The 27,957-nt window shown below is 50.2% G+C and overlaps 1 protein-coding gene across 4 annotated transcripts; it reads left to right on the top strand.

Moving 5' to 3' along the window:
* Positions 1 to 1,353: 1,353 nt before the first annotated feature.
* On the top strand, positions 1,354 to 27,594 carry Ulk1 (unc-51 like autophagy activating kinase 1). Of its 4 annotated transcripts, XM_048450856.3 has the most exons (29): positions 1,356 to 1,836; positions 2,181 to 2,273; positions 2,353 to 2,394; positions 4,306 to 4,407; positions 12,668 to 12,700; positions 12,904 to 12,940; positions 15,187 to 15,360; positions 15,458 to 15,531; positions 15,804 to 15,905; positions 16,799 to 16,857; positions 16,942 to 17,024; positions 17,331 to 17,381; positions 17,691 to 17,779; positions 18,760 to 18,907; positions 19,427 to 19,487; positions 19,669 to 19,758; positions 20,122 to 20,247; positions 20,549 to 20,694; positions 20,815 to 20,901; positions 21,312 to 21,580; positions 22,252 to 22,445; positions 22,724 to 22,833; positions 22,908 to 23,051; positions 23,551 to 23,741; positions 23,897 to 24,069; positions 24,153 to 24,271; positions 24,618 to 24,775; positions 25,581 to 25,716; positions 25,789 to 27,594. In XM_048450856.3, the coding sequence occupies exons 1-29, from the start codon at positions 1,726 to 1,728 to the stop codon at positions 25,842 to 25,844; spliced, it is 3,258 nt and encodes a 1,085-aa protein (XP_048306813.3). In that variant the 5' UTR covers positions 1,356 to 1,725; the 3' UTR covers positions 25,845 to 27,594. The 4 variants fall into 4 exon arrangements, with proteins under 4 accessions (XP_048306831.3, XP_048306813.3, XP_048306822.3 ...); XM_048450865.3 differs by lacking the exon at positions 4,306 to 4,407 and having other exon boundaries at positions 1,357 to 1,836; XM_048450884.3 differs by lacking the exon at positions 4,306 to 4,407 and having other exon boundaries at positions 1,720 to 1,840.
* The last annotated feature ends 363 nt before the right edge of the window (positions 27,595 to 27,957 follow it).

Genomic DNA, 27,957 nt, shown 5'->3' with positions numbered 1-27,957 from the left:
TTGGAATTCTGATTATCTAGCTTCCACCTTCACAGTCCTGGGAGTAAGGTAGGATACAATTATAGGCTCAGGGAAACTTTGGTGAGCCAGACAGGCAAGAACATCTGAGGCAAACGGAGTGCTCACATCTATAACCCCAAGACCTGAAAGATGGAGGCAGAGGAATCTTATCTTTAGTTATGTGATGAGCTCCAGGATAATCTGGGCTACATGAGACCCTGCCTCAAAACTCTAGCAACAAAAATTAAGTAAAATAAAAAATTAAAGAAAACCGAGGGAGCTCGATGGGATGGTTCCATGGGGAAAGGGCATTTGCTGTCAAACTTGACAACCGAAATTCAATACTGTGAGCCACAAGCTGGACAGAACCAACTCCTTTCAAGTTGCCCCTCTGACTTCTATATGAGCATGTTCCCAAGTCTCTCTGTCCACATAACAAAAAATAAATAAATGAATGTAATAAAAAAAAATTGGGTGCGGTGGCACCTGTTTTTAATTCCAGTACTCAGGAGGAAGAGGCTGGGGAATATCTGTGAATTCAAAGCCAGCCCTGTCTACACAGCAAGTTCAAGGTCAGCCAGGGTTACCTTGTGAAAGGACACTGTTTCAAAAACGGAGAGTAGACAGGGCAATAGTGGTACACACCTTTAATCCCAGCACTCGGGAAGTAGAGACAGGGGAATCTCTGTGAGTGCCTGGTCTACAGAGTAAGTTCCAGGACAGGCTCCAAAACTACAGAGAAGCCCTGTCTCGGAAAAACAAAACAAAACAAAAAGATGAAAAAAAAAAACAAACAAAACAAAACAGAAAAGTAGAGTAGGGAGGGAATGGAGTGGGAGCTGGAGCGATGGCTTAGCGATTAAGTTCATTTGCTACTCTTTCTCAGAGTTTCTCAGGTTTGGTTCCTAATTTCCACCTGGCAGTTCATAAGTGTTTGTAACTTCAGTTCCAGGATTCGACCCTCTGCTCTCCTGCACACACGGTAAACATAAATTTATGTAGGCACACACATATATACGTGAATAAAAAATAAGTTAAGCAAAAAAAACCAAAAACTAAAACAAGAAACCCCGCTTAGGGAACAGCAAGAAGTCAGAAGCCTCGCGGCCGGCTGCAAATACAGATAAACATATCTTCCCTCTCTGTCCGCTCCGGCCCCGCCCATACCGTCCTATCCAAGTCCCGCCCACTCTAGAGCCTGCTCCGGGCCGGTCCCCGCCTTCACTAGGCCCCTCCCGACTCTACCACCCACGAGGTGGCTTCCATTTCGGACCCGCCCCTTGTCAGCTCCACCACCTAGGAGGTCCCGCCTCCGCAGCCCCCGCCCCTTGCCCCGCCTCCGCGCACTGCGGCTGCGCCGGCGTCTTAGGCTCCGAGGCCCGGGTGCCGCGGATCTTTTGTTTCCCCGTGGGGCTCTGAGCTGCATCGTCTGTTAGTGCCGAGTCGGAGCTGGAGTGTATCTGAGTCGAGGGCCGATTCGGAGTGCGTCCCGACTGTCAGCGCCGGGAGGGTGCCGTGGGGGACGCCGAAGGAGCTCGCCCCTCCGTCCGCCGGCCTGTGGGACTGGGACCCGGCCCAGGCCTGCCCGATGGGGCGCGCGGCCCCGGCAATGAGCCCGCGCCTCCGGCCCCGCGTACGCGGCCCTCCTGCCTCCCGCGCCTCCGCCTGAGGCCAGCGCAACCCGGAGCACCGCCCCCGGGCCCACGATCTCGGCCCGCGCGCGCCATGGAGCCGGGCCGCGGCGGCGTCGAGACGGTGGGCAAGTTCGAGTTCTCTCGCAAGGACCTGATTGGACACGGCGCCTTCGCGGTGGTCTTCAAGGGTCGCCACCGCGAGGTGGGTGAGGCTCCCGGGGGCCCCAACACCTTACCTCCGGAAATTTGGAGAGGTACCCAATTCAGGACCCCATTCCTGGAAACCCACCTGCTACTCTAGCTCCAGAATCCAGGAGACGCCCGCCCAGGATTCTCTAACAGTGAAGAGTCAGACCAGTCTTGGAAACCTAGCCTAGGACTCCATCCGCTTAGATTCCAGGCCTCGCTGACAGAGCCTACCTGCCGGCCTCGGGCATCCTCCACTCCCACGACCCTTGGAACAGCCAACCTAGGCTGTGTGTTCCCAGCTTGGGGGGCAGAGGGAGGGATATTCTCAGTCCTGAAGTTCTACGTTTGGCTTTTCAGAAGCATGACTTGGAGGTGGCCGTCAAATGCATTAACAAGAAAAACCTTGCCAAGTCCCAGACACTGCTGGGAAAGGAAATAAAAATCCTGAAGGTGAGCCAGTGCCTCAAGGGAGGGGGAGAGGTGGGCCAGCTCCTGTCTTGCTAATGAGAAACTTGGATTTGTGTCCTAGGAACTAAAGCACGAAAACATTGTGGCGTTGTATGACTTCCAGGTAAGCCTGGAGGTTGCTGCTGTGGGTCTTGGGGGAGGGGTAGTGTTTTTCTTGCCGGTGACCCAGTCACAGCCTCAGGCTCTAGGTTGCCGGAACTGAAGCCCCCATTGGACAGTTGGTAGCTCTAGACTGGTTTGGTGTAGGCGAAAGGAGCTGGGGTTCTAAATATGGTGTCTGTGACTTGCTCAACTCTGAAGCCCCACAAGGTCCTGGAGACCCCGTCTCTGGTCCAAGTTTGTCCTGGCTTTTGCTAGGTCTTGGGGACCTTCCCCCTAGATTGTCTGTTGCTTGAATGGGGAAGGAAGGCAGCCATAAAAACTAGCGTTGTATCTCTGGCGATCGTATTGCTCAGATCGTGTGTGGTTTGGGTTTAGTGTGCCCTAGTGCGAAGGACCCATTCCTCCACAGTGTCTGACCCAGTGGCCCTTACTGCATCTAGTGTCTCTGGCAGGCCCACCTGTCTGGGCTGGCGGGTTTGTTTGTTGACATTGCTTCAGCGGCCTGGCATTGGCCAGCCCACTCCTGCGTCAGAGGCGGGAGGGGGAGGGGTTGTTGGAGATTCCTTCTTGAGCGCGGTTGGGGCTGGGCCCACTGGACCCAGCAGCAGGATGTCTCCACCTCAGGGCCTACAGCCTCGGCAAGAAAGCTGACAGACCAGTCAGCTTCAGTGGTACCTTCCGGTCCCTTAGTTCAGTAGTGGTAGGGGTTGGAGGCCCTGGATGCCCGGTGTGGGGACCAGGAACCTTAGGCGCTGGTCCCCTGAGCAAAGTGCTGACTAATGATCTTGAAACCTGTTTACTGGGGCACAGGACCAGCCCTGGCTGAGGGAAGTTCCCAGCGGGCAGCTGTGTTTTGGTGGCTTCCCTCCCTCCCTGCCCTGCCCTGCTTCTCTTCCAGCTTTACCTTTGGGGCTGTGACATGTCATGAGGTGACCTGTGGGCAGGGCCTAGTTCCAGTGTGACAGGGAGTACCTGGCAACAGCTGGAGACATTGTGTTCCTGGTCCAGGAGGTTGTCCTTTGCCACCTGTCCTTCCTCCCTTCCCCATGCTTCTTCCTTCTCCTGTTTCCGGTGCTCTAGGCAAGGCCTTATCAGTATACTTGATGTGCTTCTTGAGGACCCAGGGCTGAGTAGATGACATGACCTTCATAGGGATAGACTGGCACTCATTCCACTTTGTGATCCCCTCCACGTTCCCACGGTTCCATGTCTGAGCATTTTCCATGATTGTCTTCCTAGAACTGAACAGATAATTGGTTAAGTCCACTACAGACTTGAAGCCTGTTCCACTCTGGTTTCCACTCATTCTGCTTCATCCACTTAAGCCACCTGATTGAGGAACTCTGCCGTTTCCTTCAGTATTGGCAAGGCTCTGACTTTCTCTGCCTAAAGGAAGTGCTGAGAAATGCCTGTCCCTGGCGTCTCCCTGGGTTCCAGGGACCTTCACCCCATGACCTGGTGGTGTTCTGTATTCTTGATGTTTAAGATACTCTCTTTGGTTAGGAAAAAGGATGATTAGGTCAATAAAGCTCTCCAATGCTGCAGAAGGGTCTGAAAAAAATATGCAAAAGTTATTCTGGCGCACGCCTTTAATCCCCAGCAGAGGCAGGCAGATCTCTGAGTTCTAGGCCAGCCTGGTCTACAGGAGCTAGTTCCAGGACAGGTTCCAAAGCTACAGAGAAAAAAAACCAAAGGAAGAAAAAAAAGGCATTCTCCAATCCTTGAGCAGATGGAGGCCTGCTGTCCTTTTTCCTCTTATGCATCTTTACAGTTTTTTTTCTTCTCCCTGGAGATGTGTATTCTTCCTACCATACTAACTCAATGGTCTGTTGGAGAAGGGGCAGTTTCCTGTCTCACATTGATGTCTCATCTGCCCTGAGGAATCACACTTGGTTCTTTATTGGAATGACAGCTTGCAGTAGGGTCCGTGTGCTCAGAGCTGGAGTGCAGTGAAGTAGTTACCTGGATTGCAGCCCTGATTGGACCACACAGACTGTGCCATCACTTCTGTCAGGTCAGTTTGAGGCAATGGGAGCACAGGTGGGATTTGCTGCTGTATTTTGCTGTGGTGTTGATTTCAGGCCATGTGGTGCCCAGGCCTTGACTGTGGTTCATTTTACTAGCCTAACCCCTCCTGAGGAACACAGGCTATTCCGGGATTCTGGCAAGTCAAAATGTGGTCACAACTGTCCTTGGACTCCGGCTAGCATGGATATGTAGATGGATTCCTAGAAGTTGGAGCCCTTGGCAAGATGTGTGCCTACTGTTTGAGTGACTGTTGTCAGGTTGCTCTCCAGAGAGATGATGCCAGTGTTGTATTGGCTCAAACCTCACGTGTTTTCATCAGTCAAAGCTTAACTAGTGTTTTTGTTTGTTTGTTTTTGTTTTTGTCTTTCTGAGATAGGGTTTCTCTGTGTAGCTTTGGAGCCTGGCTTAGAACTATTCTAGAGCTCACAGAGAGCCACAGAGAGCCACCTGCCTGTGCTTCCTGAGTGCTTGGATTAAAGGCGTGTACCACCACACCCAACCTCCCGCCACCACTGTCCAGTCCTACTGTGTTTTGTTTTATTTATTTATTTATTTGTTTATTTATTTGTTTATTTATTTATGTAATGCGTGTGTTTGGGTATATGTCCTGTGTGTAGGTGTGTGTGTGTGTAGGTGTAGGTGATTTTAGAGGTCAGAACAGGACTTGCATCTCTTGTAGCTGGAGTTAAAGGCAGTTGTGAGTTGCCTGGGGAGGGTGCTGGCTACTAGAATTGTGTCTTCTGCAAGAGCAAAATATGCCTCCCCCCTTTTTAAATTTAATTTATTTTTATTATGTTCATTGGTGTTTGGCCTGCATGTGTGTCTGTGTGAGAGTGTCAGAAGCTCTGGAACTGGAGTTACAAACAGGTGTGACCATGTGGGTTCTGGGAATTAAACCTACGTCCTCTAGAAGGACAGCCAGTGCTTTTAACTGCAGAGCCATGTCTCCAGTCCCAGCAAAATACATTGTCTTAGCTGCTAAGATCTCATAATCCTCATCTTGAACAGTGGTAAACAAATCTACTTTTGTTTCCCATGTTGGAAGCAGGGTTCAGTAATCATGGTGGTCCAGCCTTAAGCCCTGAAACTGTCTCTGGGTTTTGCTTTCCTGTGTACCTCTAGATGAAACCATCAGCAAGTTGTCTTTCCGTGCCTGTGGAAAGGACAATAAAGGACCAGGGTCTGTGGTGACAAGTTGAGTTCAAGTTCTTACAGCTTTACCCACTTGGTACTGTCTATCTATGTAAATGATTTTTTCCCCCTGCTTTTTTAGCCTTGGATGTCCTACAGATTCACCTGTCTCCTGTATTTTTTTTTTTTTTTTTGGTTTTTCGAGACAGGGTTTCACTGTAGTTATCAAGCCTATCCTGGAACTAGCTCTTGTAGACTATGATTCGCAGGCGTGCCACACTACCCTGTTTACACCACCGCCGGGCTTCCTCTGGAAGTGCTGGAATTAAAGGCATACACCACCACCCTATTTACACAAATGTTTTTTTGTGTAAATGGGCTTTTTATTAAAGAAGTTCTGTGACGGGCTACACATAGGCTTCTTCCCTGCCCCTGTTTATTTATTTAGCCTCGTACTCATTGTCTGTCCAGTCTGGCCTCAAACACCTGGCAGAAGCAGGTTAAGGGAGAAGTTTACTTCACCATAGGAAGAAAGGCAAGGTGGAGTTCATGGTGGTGGGAACATGATTGATTATTCTCACACGTTGGCTAATGAGGGAAGCAGAGAACTCGGACAAGTGGCCTGGCTATAATTTCTAGCCATGTTTTTAGCCATGAGGGTTAGTTCCACAATGCCACCAGCTTGAAACCAAGTGTTCAAACATGTGAACCTGTAGCGGCATTGAAACCGTAACACCTGGACAGGTGCAGGGTACACTCCTTTAATCTCAGCACTTGCTAGGCAAAGGCAGGCAGGTCTCATTGAGTTCCGGGCCAGTCTGGTCTACATAGTGAGTTCCAGGGCACTCAGCTACATAGTGAGACCCTGTCTCAAAACAAACAAAACGTGACACCACCTCCCCTTTTTATTCTTGGTATTGCTGTTAGTTGAACCTAGGATCCTGAGCATGCTTGTCTCACACTTAAAAGAGTCAAAGCTTAACTCCCTATGCTCCTGAGTTTACCAGAGGTTTAGGGAGGCAGATGGAACACATGGCCTTCACCAAGGGTAGAATGGACTCTCATCCAGGTTTCAATGTCTGAACTTGTTGCTCTGAGAGAGTGTGTACTGCCAGAATCATAATATCAACCCATAGATGTAGGCTCAGTCCTTGCATGCTTGCCAGCCTTACTGCTGATGACTCCCTGGAGGCTAGTACGCTGTCTGGCAGGTTCTCGGAAGCTCTACACTTGCCAGGTTGCCCAGAGGTGACTCACCTGGACCTTGCAGACAGACCAGCTCTGAATTAGGGTTAGGGGAGTGTCTGTATTTATCACAGGCTTGTGATGTGGGTTTGGTTATGACCTTCCCACCCATAGTGGAGATAGTGCTTGTCACTGGACACAGTCAGAGATGGGCCAGGATTCAGATAAGTCTGCAATTCCTACACCTACAAATCAATTGTGCCTTGAAATTTTCTCTTTCTTTTGAGACCGAAACTGGAGCTCACTGTAAACTAGGCTTCCTCTAAATTTTGCCTTCTTGATGCTAGGATCAAAGGCATGCACTACCACACCCAACAGCCACCACACCCAGCTCTTTGTTTTTGTATTTTGAATGAGGGTCTCCTGTAGCCCAAGGCTAGCCTTAAACTTGAAATTCTGACCTCCACCCTTAAGATTAAGGCAGACTCCAATCAAGAGGTGGAGCTTTCTGACTGGGTTTTGATTTATAGCTTTAGCTGGCATTGAATTTGTGATCCTCCTACCTTATCCTAATGGTACTGGGATTACAAGTGTGCACTGCCATGCCTATATATATATATATATATATATATATATTTTTTTTTTTAATTTTAAATTACTTTAGCTAGGCGGTGGTGTCACATGCCTTTAATCCTAGCATTTGGGAGGTAGAGACAGGAGATCTATGTGAGTTCAAGGCCAGCCTGGTCTATGAGAGCTAGTTCCAGGACAGGCTCCAAAGCTATAGAGAAACCCTGTCTCGAAAAACAAACAAACAAAAATTATTTTCTTGCCTTAATATTCTTCTGTGCGCCGCTTGCGTTCCTGGTGTCTATGAAGCCAGAAGAGGGTGTTGGATGCCTGGAACTGGAGTTATAGATGATTGTGATGTGGGTGCTGGAAATCAAACCCTCGTCCTCCAGAAGAACAGCCAGTGTTCTTAAACACTGAGCCATCTCTCCAGCCCTATCTCTTTATTTAAAACTTTTCTTAACCTTTGTGTATTATATGGAATGGGCATGCACAAGTCCCAGTGCTTGTGGAGGTCATCTCTCCTTCCACTGTGGTTCTTGGGACTCTAAACTCTGGGCATTAGACTTGGTGGTAGGCAGCTTTACCCCACAGGGCCATCTTGTTGAGTTCCCACTTTATTGATTTATTTTTATTGTTTTTAAAGATTTGTTTTTATTTTGCATCTGTTTTCCCTGCACATACCTCATGCTACACACATATGTAAGTGTATCATGTGCGTGCAGTGCCCACTGAAGCCTTAAGAGGGTTGGATCCCCTGGAGCTGGAGTTAGTTATAGGTGGTTTGATCCATCATGAGTTTGTTGATCAAACCCAGGTCCTCTACAAGAGCAACCACTAATCTTAACTGATGAGCCATCTCTCCAGGTCCCTAACTATTTATCTTTTTAAGTCCAAAATAGGGATCGATATTGAAATAATAATTGAACGATGCACATGTCACAGGGGTGTGGAAACTAATCATCGTTCAGAAACTACTAAAAGACCGGAGTTTTAAACCAAACCAGGCGGTGATGGCGCGCGCCTTTAATCCCAGCACTCAGGAGGCAAGACAGGTGGCTCTCTAGCAGAGACCCTGTCTCGAAACTCCCCCCCCCAAAAAAAAGACTGAAGTTTTAAAATTTTATTTAATGTGTTTATGTATGTGTTCTTCATGTGGGAGTCAGAGGATAATTTGGCAGAAGTTGGTATCTCTATCAGATGGGTCCCAGCAATTAAACTCAGATTGTCAGGCTTGGTGATGGTTTCTTGTTTTGTTTTGTTTTTCGTTACAGGGTTTCTCTGTGTAACAGCCCTAGCTGTCCTGGAACCAGGCTGGCCTCAAATTCATCAGAGATCCACCTGTCTCTGCCTCTCAAGTGCTGGGTTTAAAGGCTTGTGCCATCACTGCCTGGCCTTGGTGATGGATTCTTTTACCTGCTGGACCAAGGTTTTTTACCTTTTGAATTGTGGAGAACATAAAAATATGGCAGTTGTAAGGCTGATGGAATACACCATAAAGCCCATGGCTGTACAGGATAGATGCTCTGTTCTAGAGGCTGCCTGCCCTCCCCACCTTGCCCTGTGTCTGGCTGGTCTCCTGCAAATAGTCTTTTGCAGGGGAGTCAGTCAATTCTCTGACTGTGGTGGTCAGAATTGTTGTAGATAGATTACCGAAGTTTGGTTCTGGAGAGGAACTATATGGAGTTGTATTCCCAAGAGTCCACTCTGTGTTCTCCTGATATTTGTGGCTTCTCAGAGAGGGGTCTGACTATTCACAGCAGAAGTTGGTGCATGGAAGTAGGCTACCTGGACATGTGGATACCTCCTCCAAGAGGCCAGCCTGGGTTGGTAGCCTGCAACAAAGGGGGCTGTTCGAACCCAGTAGGGTAGAGTAGACAGACTCTCCTTACCCCCTGGTACTATAAGCTGGCCTTCCTCTGTCAACTGTCCAGAAGAGCCCAGCATTTGCTGTGGCTATAGCCTTGGCAGCTTCTGCAGTCCAGAAGCCTGGCTCCTCAGGAGTTAATTGGGTCAGTGCATGTCACCCGCCTGCCAGACCCAGCTTGAGATTGCCAGATCAGAGTAGAGCAGGCAGAGGGTGGAGAGCTGGGATCCTATTAAGCAAATATCTCAGTGTCTGGGGCGGGGCAGTCTCCTACGTGCCCAGATGCCCGTAAGGCTTCCCAGGATGGTGGACTCCTGGGCTAGCAGTCAGTGCATGCCTGAGAGTAGCAGATGCAGCTTCTGTAGGAGTGCTGATTCTATTGTTCTTCTTGAACTTTTCTTTTGCCCTAGTGAGTTTCTGTGCACAGGGAGGGAAGCTCAGCAAAGGGGTCTGTTTCCAAGGCTTTCTTTGCTCTACTGTCAGCTGTGGTTTGTCACTAGCTGCCCTCAGTCACCTTCCTCTCTTCACAAGGGCTAGGTGTTAGGACCTGACTGGCAGAGTGGCAATGTTGGGAGCCTAGGAAATTCCATATCATGGTGAAGAATGTCTTCCACCCTGTGTGGAAAAGTGCTCCATATCCTGGCGTGTGTGCTAGGGATCCAGTCTTGGCCTTGGAGGTTCCTGAGAGTCTTGTGTGGCCCTAGAGTTTGTAGAAACCAATTGAGCTGGAGAAGTGGTTCTGGGTGAGCTCAAGATGGGGTGAGACAGGGTAGCTGTAACTACTGTGGCTGTACTTTAGCCTCTGTTCCTAAGGAAGGTAGCCTCATCAATGCAGAGGGGCTTGTCTGGGTGGGCTGTTTCCCTTTAAAAGCTCTTGCCTGGGAGGCCCTTCTTACTTTGTGGTTTACCTCACTTCCTCCAGGCTAGAGACTACAAGGCCCAGCTCTGGAGGTAGGCAGTAGAGTTCCAGCTTGATTGGGACTGGTTAGGAATTGGCTTATGGAAGGCGTATAGATGGGAGATGACTTGAAAACCAGCCTGCCTGGGCGAGCCCTGCTGCTCCACAGAGCTGGGCATGTCTCTTGCTTTCTTGTGCCTTGACTCATTTGTAAAACTGGCTGGGGAACGTGCTGTGCTTGTTATTTTCTGGGGCTCAGGGAAGTTAAGCACAGAGGCAGGAGAGAATACAAGGAGCAGATTTAAGAGGACTTGCCAAAATGGTGGGCGCTACTAGTGGGGGACTAAGGCCACAGCTCAGGCCTGGTAGGAGCACACCATCTCAGATGGAAGCTTGCTCTTTTAGGTCAGAATGGGGCAACAAGCTCTTATTATGAATTAAAGTTGACACCATTCTACCCTGAGCCTTTCTGGGTCTCTTTTAGGACCACCTTCTGGGAAGGGCTAGAGGTAGGCAGTAGAGTTCCAGCTTGACTGGGACTGGTTAGGAATTGGCTTATGAAAGCATATAGATGGATCCTACTAGGGTCTAACCAGGAACCATGTGCACATGGTTCACTGGTAGCTTTGCCTCTAGGGAGGCAGAAGGCATGATGCTGTATATAAAAGAGGACTGCTTAGGGCTGCTGGCAACAGTCATCCCTCATTTGGGAATCCTGGGTTAGTATTTCTGAGGTTGGTATTCTATATTTATTTATCTTTCCATATCTTTTGCCTGTCCTTGTCACTGTCCCTGCTTGTAAGGCTTGTAAGGCTTGGATGAGTTTGGGGCTCTGAGACAGATCATGCCCCAGGGAGCAGTACTAATGGTAAGGACAGGCCTAATGTGTGTGTCCCATAGCAAATGGCCCCAGCAGTCTCCCAGCTTGAGCTGCAGACTGAAGCTGCTGAGGCACGCCCTCTGATGCACGGAAGGACAGAGTGTGTGCAGCAGTGGCTATTTGTGGGTGCTTATCTCTGCAACCTTTGCTGTGCCCTGAGCCCTCCTTTAGCTCTCACTTCAGTTAAGCTTTCTTTGTGGCTCAGATTGGGGGCTCTACAGGGCATCACCTCTCCCAGAGTATCTCTCCTGCTGCTGGCCTGGAAGGCAGTGAGAGGTGGGATTGGAGCCAAATGGGGCTAAGTCAAGGCTCCTCATCTAGGCAGGTACTTGGGGTACCTTGGTGAAGCAGTCTAGGCCTGTATTTGTGAATAGCTTCCCACCTGGGCTATACCCAGTTTGTCAGTCTTGGAACACACTGAAGTGGGACAGCCAGACTGTCTGAACACACTTTTTAGCTCCCCAGTCACTCTGGTGCAGTTCTGGGGCACATGGGTAGGTGTTCAGATGTTTCATGTCTGTCACTCATGGGTAGGCATTAGTCATAGGGACTGGGAGGCTGGGTAGGAGTAGGGAGTCCTTGGAGTCTGAGTCCATGTTTGGGGTAACTGACTTGTCGGGCAGGTGGCCATTGACTGCTGTGGTGGAGTCATCTGGGGCCTGTGGGTCCTGTCCCATTCAGCTCTTACAAGCTGTCAGCAGGACTCTTAATGCAGTCTCCACTTTGTCCAGGCCTTGGGAGAGATTTGAGGAACCTCCTATATCTCTCTGTAGCTGAGTTCCTGAGGATCAGGGAATGGATCCTCTTTGAGTGCTTGGAATTGGGGTAGGGCCTTTGCTTTTTGCTTTGGGCTATAGGAGGGGAGGGCCTTTTCCCTGTGGTTCCTTAAAGCCTGCTCCTCCCAGCTGACTACACTCCAGGGATCATGCTGCCTGCAGAAAAAAACTGCAAGTTGCTTAGACTCAGCCTGACTGGCTTAATACCACTAGGTCCCACGTTTCTTGTCAGTGAAACAGGTGTGAATGGTGGTTGTTACAGCTTTGAGGAGGGATTTGCTATGAGTGGTCCCACAGTGTGGGACTTGGCCCTGTTAGATGGTTGGTCCTGTTCACACAGGCTTTTGATTAGACAAGGAGACAGACTGAGGGTCTGAGGCCCAGGTGAGGGTCTGTCTGAGCTTGAGTGAGGAGATCAGGATGCCTTCTGCTGAGATTGCCTGTTAGCCTCTAAAGCCCCACAAGGCTGGATCAGAACAGCTGGAGGCCTCCTTGTTGCTGATTCACCTTGCCAGTATCAATCTGTAATCTATTAGCGTTAGCATTGTGCTGGGAAGTTCTTGGACTAAGAGTCAAGGTCGGCTCTCTTGGGACAAGAGTAACCTTCAAAGGTTGTGGTCCCTGTGCACATCAACATTTTCCTACCCTGAATCTTATGGAGATCCTCAGACACTCTTGAGACACTGGGCCCATATTAGTATGATCTTGAAACAACATGTTCCCATCCCCCAAGCCACTTGCCACAAATGTCTTGTCTCCTAGATTGAGTCTTGGCCACAGAGGACACCTAGGCTTGGCCATGTTCACTCTGCCTCAAGCCTTGTTGGTAGATGACATGTTGAGAGTACCAAATGCCAAGGGCTCTTCCAAGTAATGTCCAATGAGTGAAAGAATATGCAAAGTACTTTCCCATCTCAAATGGCTTGTTCTGTCTTTCAGGAGATGGCCAATTCTGTCTACCTGGTCATGGAGGTGAGTTCCCATGGGGCCAGGGCAAGCATAGGGCCCAGAGGAATGGGCAGAGGGATAGGGGTGGGTGGGTTATAAGTATGCACTATTGACATTCCTAGCTGGGATTTTACAACACCTGTACTGGACAGGTGTGGGGCTAAGGAATCAGGTTAAGACTGGAAGGTTAAGCCATGTTTTGATGATATCTCCCTGGTCTTTTGCAGTACTGTAATGGTGGAGACCTGGCTGACTATCTGCACAGTGAGTCGACATACCCCAGCTGGGCACTACTGCTAGTCTAAGATGCTGCCAGCTTGATTTGTCCCTGATTGATTGGCATTGATCTTCCTCATCCTCTCCTGCTTTAGGGCTATATAGAAGGGAGACCAGCTCTTTTAGACCCTTAAGCCTCACCCTTAAGTCTCTCACATGTTGGGAGGGTGACTTGAGCAGAATAGTCAGGTTCTGCTATTTTGGCAGGGTTGAGGACACAAGCAGGGTAGGTGGGTCAAAGCAAGCACTGGCAGGCACAAAGCACGGGGGGAAGGGTGTACGGTTTTCATGGGAGGGCAGGGAGCAGCTTTAGTGTATATGTGAAGTTTAGCCAAGAGATCTATGGGAGTGTCTGGTGGATACAGACTAGTAGGAGGTTCTCTTACTAGCAGAGCAAGGAAGCTTCAGGCAGCAGGAGAGCTCAGGACCCATGGGAAGACAGCAAGTGAGTGGGTTGTGATGCGGAGAAAGGGCATTGATCTCTTTCATGGAGTACTCTGAGGGGAGAGGCAAGTGATAACAATGCAGGGACCTGGGCCCAAGGCCTGGAAGGATGCAGTGGTTATCCATGATTGTAATTCAGAATGCTCCACCTTGGCAAACACAAAACCAGAAGCAGGGATTGATGGTTCAAAGCAGCCCCTCCTAGATATGCCTTCTGTCTCAGACTGTAAAGGAAGTGACAGCCACTCGGCCTTTTAAGAATGGAGACCCCAGGGACCTGAGCATTCTCCAGAGGGACACAGGCATTTAGAGCAGTCTTCTGTTCTTTGGGTCCTCCTGCTGGAGCCTCCAGACACCATCCCAGACTCGGACACTGACTACCTGTTGCCATCAGAGCAGACCCTGCTCTGCTGCAAGGTCTGCTGGGATGAGTCAGTTGTGGAGTAGGTGTGGGGATGCTGTCTTTAGGCTCCTGACTTTAGATGCAGCGGCCTGTGAGTTCACTGCATGCTCAAGTTCACGTAGCTGATCTGCCCTTGGCTTTGCCTGCCCAGTATTTGCTCTTGTCTCTTGGGGCAGCATGTTGCACCCATGACTTTCAGTAGTTGGGTGGTTCTTGGCAAGTTTCCAGCTCCACGGGGTGTTAAGTTGATCTTAGGCCAGCCTCACTTGTCACCTGTCTGTAGAGAAGGAAAGGGGTGAACAGGCCAGTACGGGGTTGACCTGTATATAACTTTGAGATTATCAGGTGCTTACAGACCTCTATGTGTGAGTGTGTTTGAGTTCATGTAGGCTCCCAGATTAGCCACTTGTCAAGTGATTGGATTGTCGTGAGCTGGTGTTCCACCAAAACGGTTACATGATCCAGACTGGATCTGCAGTGACTGTTTATTCTTTTGGTATGTGCCAAGTGCATATGTATAAGGTGTACATGTTTTGGTGTCTGCCTGCTGGGCTCTAGGTAGGTGATCCTTGCAGACCTGGTTACCAGTGAGGTACCTTCTACTGGAAGGGAGTTAACTGTTTATCTGACATCTCCACACTGAGCTATTAGTAAAGCCTGTGCCCAGTCTAGCCTGAGTATAGAGCTACTCAAATTTTTCATTTGTTTGTTTATGAGACAGGGTTTGTAGCCTTGGCTGTTATAGAACCAGATTGGTCTCCAACTCACAGAGATCTGCCTGTTACACAGCAAAACCCTATCTTGAAAAACCAAACAACAGCAAACAAACAAAAAACTTTTAATTTGTTTTTATGTGTATGAGGGGCACTTGACAGAGAGTTCCACAACCCCTGGGATTTGAGTTATAGATGGTTGTGAGCAACCAGGTAGGTGCTGGGAACCAAACCAGGGTTCTTAACAACAAGTACTCTTAACTGAGCTATCTCTCCAGTGCCTGTCCCCACTTCGACAGGACTAGAAGACAAAAGACTTATCCCAGAACTAGGGATTGATTGCTGTCCACAGGAATGGAGAAGGTTTTAGGAGGTGTCAGCAGAGAAGCAGAGTGCTGTCAGAAGCACCAAGAGCTAGTGGTTAGAGGGAGTCCTACCAGGATGTGTGGGAAGAGGGGCAGGTGCTCTTTGGGGTTAAAATAACAAAGCTTCTTGTGGAGGTTGTAAGACAAGTTGGCCTTGCTGCCCAATGGCTTGCAGAGTGGGTTGGCCCTGTGTGCTGGAGTGTCTGGGGAGTGGTATTTTCGCTAAGACCCTGAGCTTGTCTTTCCACACAACCACGTACACTCAAGACCATGGTATCCCAAGTTCCTTGAGCCTGCCTTTTCTTACAGCCATGCGCACACTGAGTGAAGATACTGTCAGGCTATTCCTACAGCAGATTGCTGGCGCCATGCAGCTGTTACACAGCAAGGGCATCATCCACCGCGATTTGAAGCCCCAGAACATTCTGCTGTCCAATCCGGGGGGTCGCCGTGCCAACCCTAGTAACATCCGAGTCAAGATTGGTGAGACCTGTTGGGGTGGTGGCTCCCTGAGAGACTGCAGCAGGGGACCATGCCCAGAGCAATTTCAGCTCATGCAATCTGGGTGCTTCTCCTGCAGCTGACTTTGGATTTGCCCGGTACCTCCAGAGCAACATGATGGCAGCCACGCTTTGCGGTTCTCCTATGTACATGGTGCGTGCTTACTCATGGTTCAGGACTAACGGGCGGGCAAGGCAGAGCTGGGCTAGACCCTTTACGGAATTCCTAAGGATCAGCTGTGCCCTCATCTTGGGTTGCAGACCGAGTGGCCGTACCATTTTGTCATGTCAAAACTGATTGTTGCTCTGGTGATGTATGTTGTTTGCTTGGTACCCAGCAGATATCTGCTCCAATTGGCTGGTGCCTGATAGCTGTTATTTCAATACTACTGTACAGTAGGGCTTATCTGTGTTGTCACCCTGTAGGCCCCTGAAGTCATCATGTCCCAGCACTATGATGGGAAGGCTGATCTATGGAGCATTGGCACCATTGTCTACCAGTGTCTGACAGGGAAGGCTCCTTTTCAGGTAAGTGAGCCTGTGACACTAAGGTCTTAGTGAGTTCCCAAAACCCTAGAGGGTAAGGGTTAGTGTGGGTGGTGTTCAGGGTGGTGTTCCCAGCATGGAAGAGTACAGGGTTGCCAGAAGGGGAATCAGTTTGCGGTTATAGGTACCGAGCTTGGTGACTCTCCTGCATCTTTCAGGTGAAAATTCTCTCCATAGCCTTCCCAGGGGTCACTGAAACTGCATTTTCTTGTGAGTCCGGTAGCTCTAGGCCCTGCCCAGTCACCCTGATCTATGCCACATAGGTACTTCCCACCTAGCAGAAGAGTTCTCTCATCTAGAATTAAGCCATACTTCTCTGCTTAGTAAGGGTTGCCTTTGCTGTGACCCCATTAGAGGTCAGAGTCATGTCTCAATATGGACTTTTCACCTACTGTTGCTTCTAAAGCAGCTGTTCATCCTAAGTAGGTAGCTCAAACCTGAAAGCAAAGTCTGCATCAAGGGAATTTGAGAACCCAGGGCTGTGTCTGCCTTGACAAGATGTGATATTGATACCTGGCATGCCCCCAAGCCATAATAGGCCTGGCATAGTTCCTACTTGGCCAACATTGACTATTCAGGTTAAGAGCTGACCGCACTTCCTGTTCTGGGGTGTCAACCTGTGAGCCTTCCAGATGTGTCCTCAACATGGAATATATGCCCAACCCTTTCTCAGTTGGAAGGTCTGGTGTCTCTCTGTCCTGTCTGCCTTCCCCTTATCCTTGTATGCACTTGGCACATGAGCTGCTCAGTGGTCCTTGCCATGGGATATCTGGAGACAAAGGCACTTGAGAGGTTAGGCAGTGGGAGGTAGGTGCCAGGGCTCTGAGGTGGCAGGTGCTCCACAGGACTGAACCTTTTCATTGTTATCCCAACAGGCCAGCAGCCCTCAGGACCTGCGCCTGTTTTATGAGAAAAACAAGACGCTGGTTCCTGCGTAAGAAACCCTCCATACTCCCCAGGACATGTCTACCCAGGCATCCCACAACTCTTGCTCAAACTCATCCTCTCTTTCTCCCAGCATCCCACGGGAGACGTCAGCTCCCCTGCGGCAGCTGCTCCTGGCTCTGTTGCAGCGCAACCACAAGGACCGCATGGACTTTGGTGAGCACAGGCCACCTGGCACCCTGCCCCTTTAACTTATATTAGCTGGTCTTAGTGAGTGCCCCGGCACTCCTGGTCTAATATTTGCTGTCAGCCTCCGGGCCACAGTGCACTGGACTCCTTCTAACCTCACCATGGCCAGCAGACTGAATCCTGCTGAAATAGAGGTCAGATATTCTCAAGAGCCACTATCTGGGGCCCTGACTCTGCCTATGTTGCTGGGGCCTGACCTTGACACCCAGGGCTCTCTGGTCAGGCTGTCTGGGTCAGGGACATCAAGATAATTAACTTTTTTTTTATCCACAGATGAATTTTTCCACCATCCTTTCTTAGATGCTAGCACCACCATCAAGAAGTGTGAGTCTCTGGGAGTCTTGAGCACAGACTGTTCCCCAATATCTATAGGTGTCACATGCTATTTTGAGGAAAACTTTGGGTTGATGGGGCGTCCAGTTCTGCCTCTGCTTCAAGGCTGTGTATATCTACCTATGACCCGTGTCATAGACTTTGGGGCACTGGAGGTACCAATGCAGAGTGGTGTAGCCTGATGCTGGCTGCTTGTCTCTGTGGTGAGAGCTGAGGTACTGGGCCAGTCAAAGGTAGCCAGGTCCCCAGAGCTGTAGTGGGATCCAGAAGTGTGCATATTGACCCACTTTCCTCTTGCAGCCCCACCTGTGCCTGTGCCCTCGTACCCGAGCTCAGGGTCCGGCAGTAGCTCTAGCAGCAGTTCTGCATCACACCTGGCCTCCCCACCGGTGAGTTGATTTCTTGGATTTCTGTTGGGCCATGGAATGCATAATGATAGGTGTGCAGAAATTGATCTAGCTGCCTCTCTGGTCCTTACGTACTTTAGGCATTGTTTGTGTAGCCTGTGTCCTGCATGACTAAGGAAGAGATCCCATCTCACTGAGGCTCAGTGACAGTGATCTGTTGATCATGACTGTGTGGGACTTGAGCCCCATCTCAATGTTCACTCATATTTGATTGAGCAGTAATAAGATAGTGTCCAGGTTTGGCCCAGTACGCTAGGTTCTGCCATAGCTGGGAGCAGGCTCTATGATCTGTGTCTGGTGGTGGGGGTGCCCTGGGGGGGTACTCATTCCATGGAAAGTACACCTACAGCTGTGCCAAGCATTGCCACCTGCTCTGAGAGTCTAGAGGTGTGTCCACATGGTACCTGCTTGGTGCTGGTTTGCAGTGGTAACTTCCTCACAGGGACACTACCTCTATAGTCCCCTGGTTTGTTACTGTACAGAAATGGAGAGGTGGGCTGAAGAGGGATGGATGGTGAACACTGTCCCAGAGGTAGATTCTTCATGAATGTGTAGGAGCTGCAGGCTCCCAAGCCGTATGACACTCATCCTAAAGCTTGTCTTTAATGTTTGAAAGAGAGGGCTGGAGAGATGGCTCAGAGGTTAAGAGCACGGGCTACAGCTTTTCTAGAGGTTCTTTATTAAATTCCCAGCAAACATATGGTGGCCTACTACCATCAGAAACAGATCTGGTGCTCTCCTCTGACCTGCAAGCCTATATGTAAGCAGAACACTGTATATGTAGTAAAGAAATCTTAAAAGAAGAAAGAAAGAAAGATAGAATAGGAAAGAAAATGCTGTGCTGTGCTGCAGTGTCCAAGCCCAGCCCCCACTATGGTCCCGAGCTCCACTGTGACCTGCACCATTCTTGGGGAGGTTGATTGCCTTTGGACTCAGTTTACCAACCCTGCTTTGTCCTGCAGTCCCTGGGGGAGATGCCACAGCTGCAGAAGACCCTTACTTCCCCAGCGGATGCTGCTGGCTTTCTGCAGGGCTCCCGGGACTCTGGTGGCAGCAGCAAAGACTCCTGTGACACAGATGACTTTGTCATGGTCCCAGCCCAGTTTCCAGGTCAGGTCCCACTACATAGGCAGGCAACCTCACAGTATTTGTTGGGGGACTATAAAGGTGTGTCTGACAACTAGATACATGCACATACATGTGGGCACAGGCTTTAGCCTGACTCCCTCTGGGCAGTTGGAAAGGGTTCCTAGAGCCCTAAGCTTGCTAGGGAGGATGTCATCACCACAGGTGTGTCTGGAGAGTCCTATGCCCAGGTTCCAGAGTATTAAAAAGAAGGGGACATGAATATATATATATAAATATATATATTTAAATATATATAAATATATATATAAATATATGTAATACAAAGGTGGCCCAGAAGGGTTGCCATCCCAGTGTCTTTGCTTTGGAGTAGACTGCCCTCACACTGGGACCCCTAAAAGCCACTGTATTAGCAAGTAACTACACTGCTCAGACTGCACTCTCAGGAGAAAGGGGACATTGAGCAGAGCACCAAGAGCTAGAGGGTCAAGCAAGTCAAGGAGGACAGGGGACACCTTGGTCAGAGGTTTTTTTCTTCCACAGGTGACCTAGTAGCTGAGGCAGCTAGTACCAAGCCCCCACCTGATAGCCTGCTGTGTAGTGGGTGAGTCAGCCTCTCCTGACCTCTACCCAGGGATAAATTGGGCCTTTGCAGTAGCCAGTCTGGGCATGGAATAGGCCATTTGGGAAGAACTAAGGCTTCTGGGCCCACTTAGAGAAGCCTGGTGAGGGAGTTTAGGATCTTGATGCATCAGTCTAAAGCTGTCTGTCCTTTCTGCCACCAGGAGCTCGCTGGTGGCCTCTGCTGGCCTAGAGAGCCATGGTCGCACCCCATCTCCTTCTCCGACCTGCAGCAGTTCTCCCAGCCCCTCTGGGTAAGCATAGATGGGCATCAGTGATCCTCAGCATCATGGCCATCTTTCTTGGCAAGATCTGTTGTGTCTAAAGGTCCTGTATTCGATCAGATTTGGCCAGACATGGCAATGTGGGTGTCCCACTGAAGGGCTGTTGTTGATATGGATTAGTGAGGGAACCCAACTGAGGATACTTCCTACAGGACCTTTTCTAAATTAGGTTATAGGCAACACATATGTGGGAGTCACACAGACAGTATTGGGTGGGTACAGTGTGAAAGCCAGCTCTTCAGACTTGGACAAGGATGAGACCTCTCGACCCAAATGTGTCTGGGCCTGAGCCTCGTCCCAGTGCTGTCTACAGTGGTTACCCTCTCTCCACAGCCGGCCTGGCCCCTTCTCCAGCAACAGGTATGGTGTCTCGGTACCCATTCCTGTCCCCACTCAGGTGCACAACTACCAGCGCATCGAGCAGAATTTACAATCACCTACTCAGCACCAGACAGCCCGGTTAGTGTCCCTGACTTTGGTGAGCGTCATGCCAGTTTTCCTGTGTACAGTCCTGGAGTTTGTAGAATTCTTGTAACTACTGGGGACTTCTAAGCTCCTCAAACCCATCTTGTTGTTAAGCTGTGTTTGGTAGACTAAAGTAAATGTTAGGGGTTGGATGAGTGTTTCATGTAAACTACAGAAGGCAGCTTGGGTTAGCAGTTACAGTACCTGTAAGCCAAGCTAGCCAAGGAAAAGCTGAGTGACATCAGGGAGCCCTCAGTGATGTCAATTAGACCTTATGTGCCCTGACTCTGTGCAGGTCCTCTGCCATCCGAAGATCAGGTAGCACTAGCCCCTTGGGCTTTGCTCGGGCCAGCCCATCACCCCCATCTCACACTGATGGAGCCATGCTGACCAGGAAGCCGTCATTAGGAGGTAGCCGTCCCTACACACCCTTTCCCCAAGGTAAGTTTATATGGGGATGAGAACTGGTGGGTATTCCCTTCTCATCTGTGAGTGGATGGGGTGGGTTTGATGACCCCCACTATTTGATGTGGTCTAATCTAGCTACCCTTTTCTTACTAGTGGGAACCATCCCTGAGCGGCCCGGCTGGAGCAGAGTGCCCTCTCCACAAGGAGCTGATATGCGAATTGGCAGGTCACCACGACCAGGTAGGTGTGGGCACAGCCTGAGCATCTAGAGAGCAGGCATGAAGGTTAGCTGACCTTGTTTGGGGTCTCTTCCTGTTGTTGAGGCTCTTGCTGTTAGGAAGATAGTAGGAAATACAGTAAAATAGTATAGCATCAACCTTTGGATCACAGAGGATGCCTCTTGCCACTCAGTTCCTTGTACTCTATATAGCTGTGTGGCTTTGGACAGATTGCTAAGCCCTTCTGTGCCTCTCTTCCCATGGAGACTTCCTGAGGTAGCTGTAATGGTATTGTGTTCACGGAGTGAGGTGTCCAGAATGGTGGTTACAGAGACCTAGAGTGGGGCAGTGCTTTGTTTATTTTCCAGTGTGCCTGACTGAGGGACCTGAGAGTAGTAATGCAGCCTGTCCTGTCTCTGTTCCTGTCCTCAGGCTCCTCTGTGCCTGAGCACTCCTCACGGACCACTGGGCTGGGTTGCCGCCTGCACAGTGCCCCCAACCTGTCCGACTTCCATGTTGTGCGCCCCAAGCTCCCCAAGCCCCCAACAGACCCTCTGGGAGCCACCTTCAGCCCACCCCAAGCCAGCGCACCCCAGCCATGCCCAGGGCTACAGTCTTGCCGGCCACTGCGTGGCTCACCTAAGCTGCCTGACTTCCTACAGTGGAGTCCCCTGCCCCCCATCCTAGGCTCTCCCACCAAGGTAATGGCTGGGCTGACTTCTAGGAGGGACCGAGCTCTGGTGGAGGAAATGGGGTGGGAAAGGACCTGGTCTCTGTGTCTTGACTGCCTGTTGGGTTTCACACTCAGGCTGTTTCCCTGGAGGTGCCTAGCAGGGGGGTTAGGGAAGGGAAATTAGAGGAACTGATTTTTGGAGAGGATAGCTTGTCACAGAATGGGGACCGCTGACTTCCCTGATAGGCCTGATAGGCCCTGTAGTTCATCCTTGGGAAGAAACCTTGGGCCCTGTGTCTCTCTGCTATGCCGTTACTGCTTCCCTGTGGGTAGTGTGGCACCAAAAGGTGTTTACTAAGATGAGTAGGCCTGATTTGAGTATAGGAAAGAGCTCTCAGACTAGGCATATACCTGCATTTGGAGGGAGGATCTGAATGTTGAGGCTATCATGGACTGTTTGGTAAGATTCCATTTCAAAAAGTGTCACAAGGCTTAGAGAGATTGTATAGTTCTGTCTAGCTTTTCTTCTGGAAAAGGGAGCCCCACACAGCAACTGCTACCTTGTGTTGTAAGAGCCTGTACATATATCCTCAGTGCTTGTTCTGGAGGGACAGATTTCCTCAGTGGGCCCATGTTGGGCTATGGGTTCTGAGGTCTGCCAGTCCATTGGACCTTCTCAATGCTGTCCTTCCCTCCTAGGCTGGGCCCTCATTTGACTTCCCCAAAGCTCCCAGCTCTCAGAATTTGCTGACCCTGTTGGCTCGGCAGGGTGTAGTAATGACACCTCCTCGGAACCGCACACTACCTGACCTCTCAGAGGCGAGTCCTTTTCAGGGTCAGCAGCTGGGCTCTGGCCTGCGGCCTGCTGAAGACACCAGGGGCCCCTTTGGCCGGTAAGTGAAGTGGGTGGACTGTGCTCAGGAGCTGTCCTCCCTACCATTTCTGACCAAAATTATCTTTGTGCACTGGCTGCCCAATGTGGCAGGTGTTGGGAATTTGTGGTAGGCCGTTGCAGTCCAGCCTGTTTTCCTTGTTTGAAAGATGCAGTGGGTTAGAGAACTACAGCTCCTTATCCCTGACCTGAGGTATGATTGTGTGCAAAATAGGACCCTAGCTGCTCGGTCTATAGGCCCTCTCCACACATACTGCTTCCCCGTTCCTACCACCTCAGGTCCTTCAGCACCAGCCGTCTTACGGATCTGCTGCTTAAGGCTGCATTTGGGACACAGGCCTCTGATTCAGGCAGCACTGATAGCTTGCAGGAGAAACCTATGGAGATTGGTATGTGAGGGATCTGTGGGGGTGTTGTAGGAATCTGGCACAGGCCTGATCTCTGAATCTGCATTTTTCCTTAGCTCCCTCTGCTGGTTTTGGAGGGACCCTGCATCCAGGAGCCCGTGCTGGAGGGGCCAGCAGTCCAGCACCTGTGGTGTTCACTGTGGGCTCCCCACCCAGTGGTACCACACCGCCCCAGGGCACCCGCACCAGAATGTTCTCAGGTGAGGGGTATGCCAAGTAAGAGCAAAACCTTGGGATGGAAATTTCTTGACTGCAGTGTTTTGTAGCATAATCTTAAAGGTCCATTATGTAAGATCGGTGGCATTCCTAGCATATGCATGGAGCATGGGTGGTATTTAAGATGCCTGTTTCCTTATCCAACTGCTCTGAAAGCCCAACCTATGTTGGTTGGAAACCCTGACTAAATAATAGATTCACGAGGATCCTGCCAATTCACAATGATGGCAGTGGTTGCCTTTATCTATACCACCCAGTTTTGTTCATGGCTTCATTGCTTTCTCTGAACCAATTTATGTTTAAGTATTGGAAGCTAAAGCACTCCAAGACGGAGCTCTAGGTGCTGGCACCTTTGATTTGTATTCCCTATTAAAGCATCAGGATGAGGAGGAATGTGAACTGAGAGGGGGAGTTCAGAGGGCCAGAGATGGCAGGGTGAGAAGCAGGCATGCTGCCTGTTCCTTACCAGCCATCTACCTACAGTGGGCTCTTCCAGCTCCCTGGGCTCTGCCGGCTCTTCCTCTGCCCGCCACTTAGTACCTGGGGCCTGTGGTGAGGCCCCTGAGCTTTCTGCCCCAGGCCACTGCTGTAGCCTTGCTGACCCACTTGCTGCCAACTTGGAGGGAGCTGTGACCTTTGAGGCTCCTGACCTCCCAGAAGAGACCCTCATGGAGGTGAGTGAGGCTTATGGGGTGGTGACAAGCATGGGTGCTCCCTTCTGACTTGCCTGCTTAATACTTGGGAGAGAGGTGCCTCTTTGGCAGATCAGCCTTTCAGCCCTGTATATACACTTGTGTGCCCCAGGCTCTGACCTTTATTGCTTTCTCAGCAAGAGCACACGGAGACCCTGCACAGTCTGCGCTTCACACTTGCATTTGCACAGCAAGTTCTGGAGATTGCAGCCCTGAAGGGTAGTGCCAGCGAGGTGGCCGGGGGCCCTGAGTACCAGCTTCAGGAAAGTGTGGTTGCCGACCAGATCAGTCAGTTGAGCCGCGAGTGGGGGTAGGTGTTGCCTGGGGACTGAGAAGGCAGTTCCTGGACATTGCTGGCCCTGACTTGCCTCTGATCTGTTTGTTGACCTCTAGCTTTGCAGAACAGCTGGTACTGTACTTGAAGGTGGCTGAGCTTCTGTCCTCAGGCCTACAGACTGCCATTGGCCAGATCCGAGCTGGCAAGCTCTGCCTTTCATCTACTGTGAAGCAAGGTGAGGATGTGGGTTCAGGGGATGTGGTGCTTGGGTAAGAGTGAGCAAGCCAGCCTGAGAGAGAGGAGAGTTCAGGCCACATGGGTAGGAATAGGCCATACCAGGGGCAGTTGGCAGAATTGGTACACAAGACCTGGCCTCATGCTCAGAGCACAGAGTAAATCCATGGGTTTACCTAGGCAGAGCTACTTGGAACTGATGTTGATCTTGCTACATAGGGCTGGGGAAAGCTGGAGGCTGCATCTCCTGTTCAAGAGGAACATATTCCTTTATGCATATGCTTTCCAGCTCTTTATGGGGGTCCTCTGCTCCTAGGATCCTGAAATGACTGACACTTCTACCCTAGTTGTACGCAGACTAAACGAGCTATATAAGGCCAGCGTGGTGTCCTGTCAGGGCCTCAGTTTGCGGCTTCAGCGTTTCTTTTTGGACAAACAACGGCTGCTGGATGGGATCCATGGTGTCACTGCTGAACGGCTTATTCTCAGCCACGCTGTACAGATGGTATGGGGTGGTCTGTGTGCTTTGTCTGGTGGGGCTTGGGATTTTGTTCCTAGTGTGCTGCCAGGTGCTAGAGGTCTCCAATGTTACGTGATGCTCTACCCAGCAAGCAGCAAGGGCTTTCCGTAGTTGACTGGCATAGTGACTTCACCTTTCCACTGTGCAGTTTTTCAATTCAGGTAGCATTCCTACCTATTCTCTCTGAGATTCCGTTTCTCAGCTAACATGAAAGACCTCTGTTTGAAGACCACAGCCTGAGGCAGGGACTCTGCTTTGAGATTATTCACATATGAGGAACACCCCTGCCAAAGGGGAAGGAACTAAGTATAAGTTGGCCTCCTTATCTATACTCTTTTCTCAGGTGACCGTGACCTCATGCAATGATACCGAGTGAGTGCTCTGCACACTGCTCACAGTGCCACCCTGACTGTCCTGGGGTAGGGTTCGATTGTTGTATCTAGCCCAAGCAGATAGCACAGTGGCCACAATGCAGGCAGGTCACCTGGCTCTGTGAGCATCTAATACATTAGCTATCCCCGGAACATAAACAGGGACTCTCTGTGTAGCCCTGGCTGTCCTTGAACTCGCTCTTGTAGACCAGGCTGACTTTGGACTCAGATCTGCCTGCCTCTGCTTCCCAAGTGCTAGGTTTAAAGGCATGCACCACCACCACCTGCTAATAATTAGCCATCCATCCTTTTATGCTCACTATAAATGAATTTGGGCCAATCCATAGTGTGCAGTGTGCTGAGCATTCGGGCCACACCTGCCTTGCCCTGGCCCTTCCCAGCTCTGCCTTTGTCTACAGGTGCAATCCGCTGCCTTGGATGAGATGTTCCAGCACCGAGAGGGCTGTGTACCACGCTATCACAAAGCCCTGCTACTGTTGGAGGGGCTACAGCACACACTCACAGACCAGACGGACATTGAGAACATTGCCAAGTGTGAGTGCCTTTTCCTGGCAGCCTGTGTGGGGTAGTAGGTGTGGCCTCGCCATATCATGTTCTCTTCCACAGGCAAGTTGTGCATTGAGCGGAGACTCTCGGCCCTACTGAGTGGCATCTGTGCCTGACTACCTGCTTCCAGCCTGCTGTGCCCTTGGAGCCAGTCGCCTCTGCCATCCTGCAGGGGAGGGTTTGAGACCTGGCAGACTGTCCTTCTTGACACTGGTCCGATGGTGCTGAGACTGCTGCCAGCCAACTCCAGCAGGGATGCTGCATGGTGGACCTGTGCAGACTGGTGCAACTCTTGCTTCCTATTCCTAGGCTGCTAGTCTCTGCTAGTAGGTGGATATCAAAGTGCCAGCGACAGCTTCCTTGCCCACCGGGACAGGAGTTTCTGAACTTATCCTTCCTAGCTGGCGCTCTTGGCAGCCAGGTGTGGCACTGAGAGGTGGTAGGCTGGTGAGTGTAGGCACCTGCCACCTGCAGAGCCCAAGGCAGTCCTGTGGACAGGCAAGGCCTTGAGACTGTTGCTGACTCTTAAGCCAAAGCGAGCTTTTTCTCACAGCTCACTTACCCCATTGCTCATCCAGGAAAAAAGGGTGTGGCCTTTTGGCCTCCTGATCTCTCTAGGAACCTCTCCCTCTGTGGCTACCCACCCAGCTTTGTAAGTCACCAGAGCACTTTATGCAGACAGAGACTGGAGAACTTCAGCCAGCAGTTCAAGTCTGAACTAGGAACCTGCCTCCTGTACCTGGCTCTTGCTCTCCAAGATGCTGTACAGATGCAGACCATGTCTACGTGTATAAATAACCCAGTGTGCACCTCCACCTGTGTCTGGTCTTTGGAGGGAAACACAGGCTTGCCTCCTAGGGGAGAAACAGTCCTCCTGTTTAAATGTTCATTAGGGACAGTCATTGTGAAGCACCATGCTTTATAAACTCAGAACTTCCACACTTTACTCCTAAAATGTATTGCCCACAATCCCAAATCCAGTTTTTCTTTAAAAAAGGAAAGTTCAGATGTTTAAGAATTGACAGGGTGGGGGGTAGGGAAGGCAGAGCATTGCTCTGGATGTTTCCCATGGAGGAGATGGCACCAGCTGTGTGACTGAAGGTGAGAAGAGGATGCCTGATAATGGTGTGTGAGTGTGTGGCTGGCTATCTCTATCAACTTGCCCTGTTAGATGGCAGAGAGGGCAGTGCCCAGATCCATCCTCCCGCTGCAGTAGGCAGGTGTGGGTGAAAAATAACATATGCAAAACTGTCCCCCATGGAGCTTTTCTGTCTGTCTAGCTCCTGTGCTTGATGGCCTTCAGGGTCTGTGCTGAAGCTTGTCTTCCAGGCTCCAAGGTGGACATAAGCTAATATCTTCCCAGCCATTCTAGTTTGCTAGTCCTTTGTCACTGCTCTGTCCATGTGTACTTGAAAGTATCTGAGTGTCCACAAGCAGATGTGGGGTTGCGTCCCCCAACAACATTCAGAGTTATAGGACACACCAACACTTTTGGTTAGGTTTTTTGTTTGTTTTGTTTTTGCAATACTTGAAATATTGCCACTGTGCTTGAACATACAAGAAAGCAGATCTCCTCCCTAGTCACCCCATGACCTCCCTTGCATGTAACATGTATTTATTGTTTTGTGGCCAACTGGAATCCAGAGCCACCAGGGAGGCTGGTGCAGGGATCCTTACCTACCACCTGGTTCCTAATGGCTCCTGGGTGGTTGTGTATGTTTGTGGCTGGCTGTGTGTGGTGTGAGCCAAACCCGCTCTCCAAAGCAGTGCTCAGCCCCTGTCAATTTAAGATGAATTTGTGAATCCATCCCTTTTGCGTTTCACTGTGTCGTATCAGTTTAAGAAAATAAAATATGGAATTATTAATGTGGCATCACTGTTTACCTGGCATGCCATTTTCCTGATCCTGCCTTTGGGTCCATCTTTGCAGACTGCCTTTGTCCTGTAGGGCTTGATGGTGCCAATGGTGACTTACTCAGCTTTGGGAGCAAACCCCACCTTGATCCAGAAATAATTGGGGGAAATTCATTGTATATCCCAGGAAAAAACAGTTCACACTGGGCCAGGAGAGAATCCGGAGAGGGCGGGTCAATTCTGCAGCTTTTGTTCTCTTTGGAGATGTACCAATTTGGAGGTTTCACATTATGTGAGGTTTGACTTTCCTGCAAGGAATCCTCTGATTGCTTATAGAGGGGTAGCGTCTGCCCTCTGGCAGAAGAAACTTGGATA

Source organism: Myodes glareolus, chromosome 2 (genome assembly GCF_982192425.1).
Source record: "Myodes glareolus chromosome 2, mMyoGla1.1, whole genome shotgun sequence".
NCBI classification, from domain to species: domain Eukaryota; kingdom Metazoa; phylum Chordata; class Mammalia; order Rodentia; family Cricetidae; genus Myodes; species Myodes glareolus.
This window is presented reverse-complemented; position numbering and strand designations above follow the sequence as displayed.

Bases quoted from the DNA above. Each gene is read 5' to 3' on its own strand.
- Ulk1 (XM_048450856.3), top strand. From the start codon at position 1,726: ATGGAGCCGGGCCGCGGCGGCGTCGAGACGGTGGGCAAGTTCGAGTTC. The intron at 16,858-16,941 runs GTAAGAAACCCT...TCTTTCTCCCAG, and splicing joins AACAAGACGCTGGTTCCTGC to CATCCCACGGGAGACGTCAG. The intron at 24,070-24,152 runs GTAGGTGTTGCC...GTTGACCTCTAG, and splicing joins CAGTTGAGCCGCGAGTGGGG to CTTTGCAGAACAGCTGGTAC.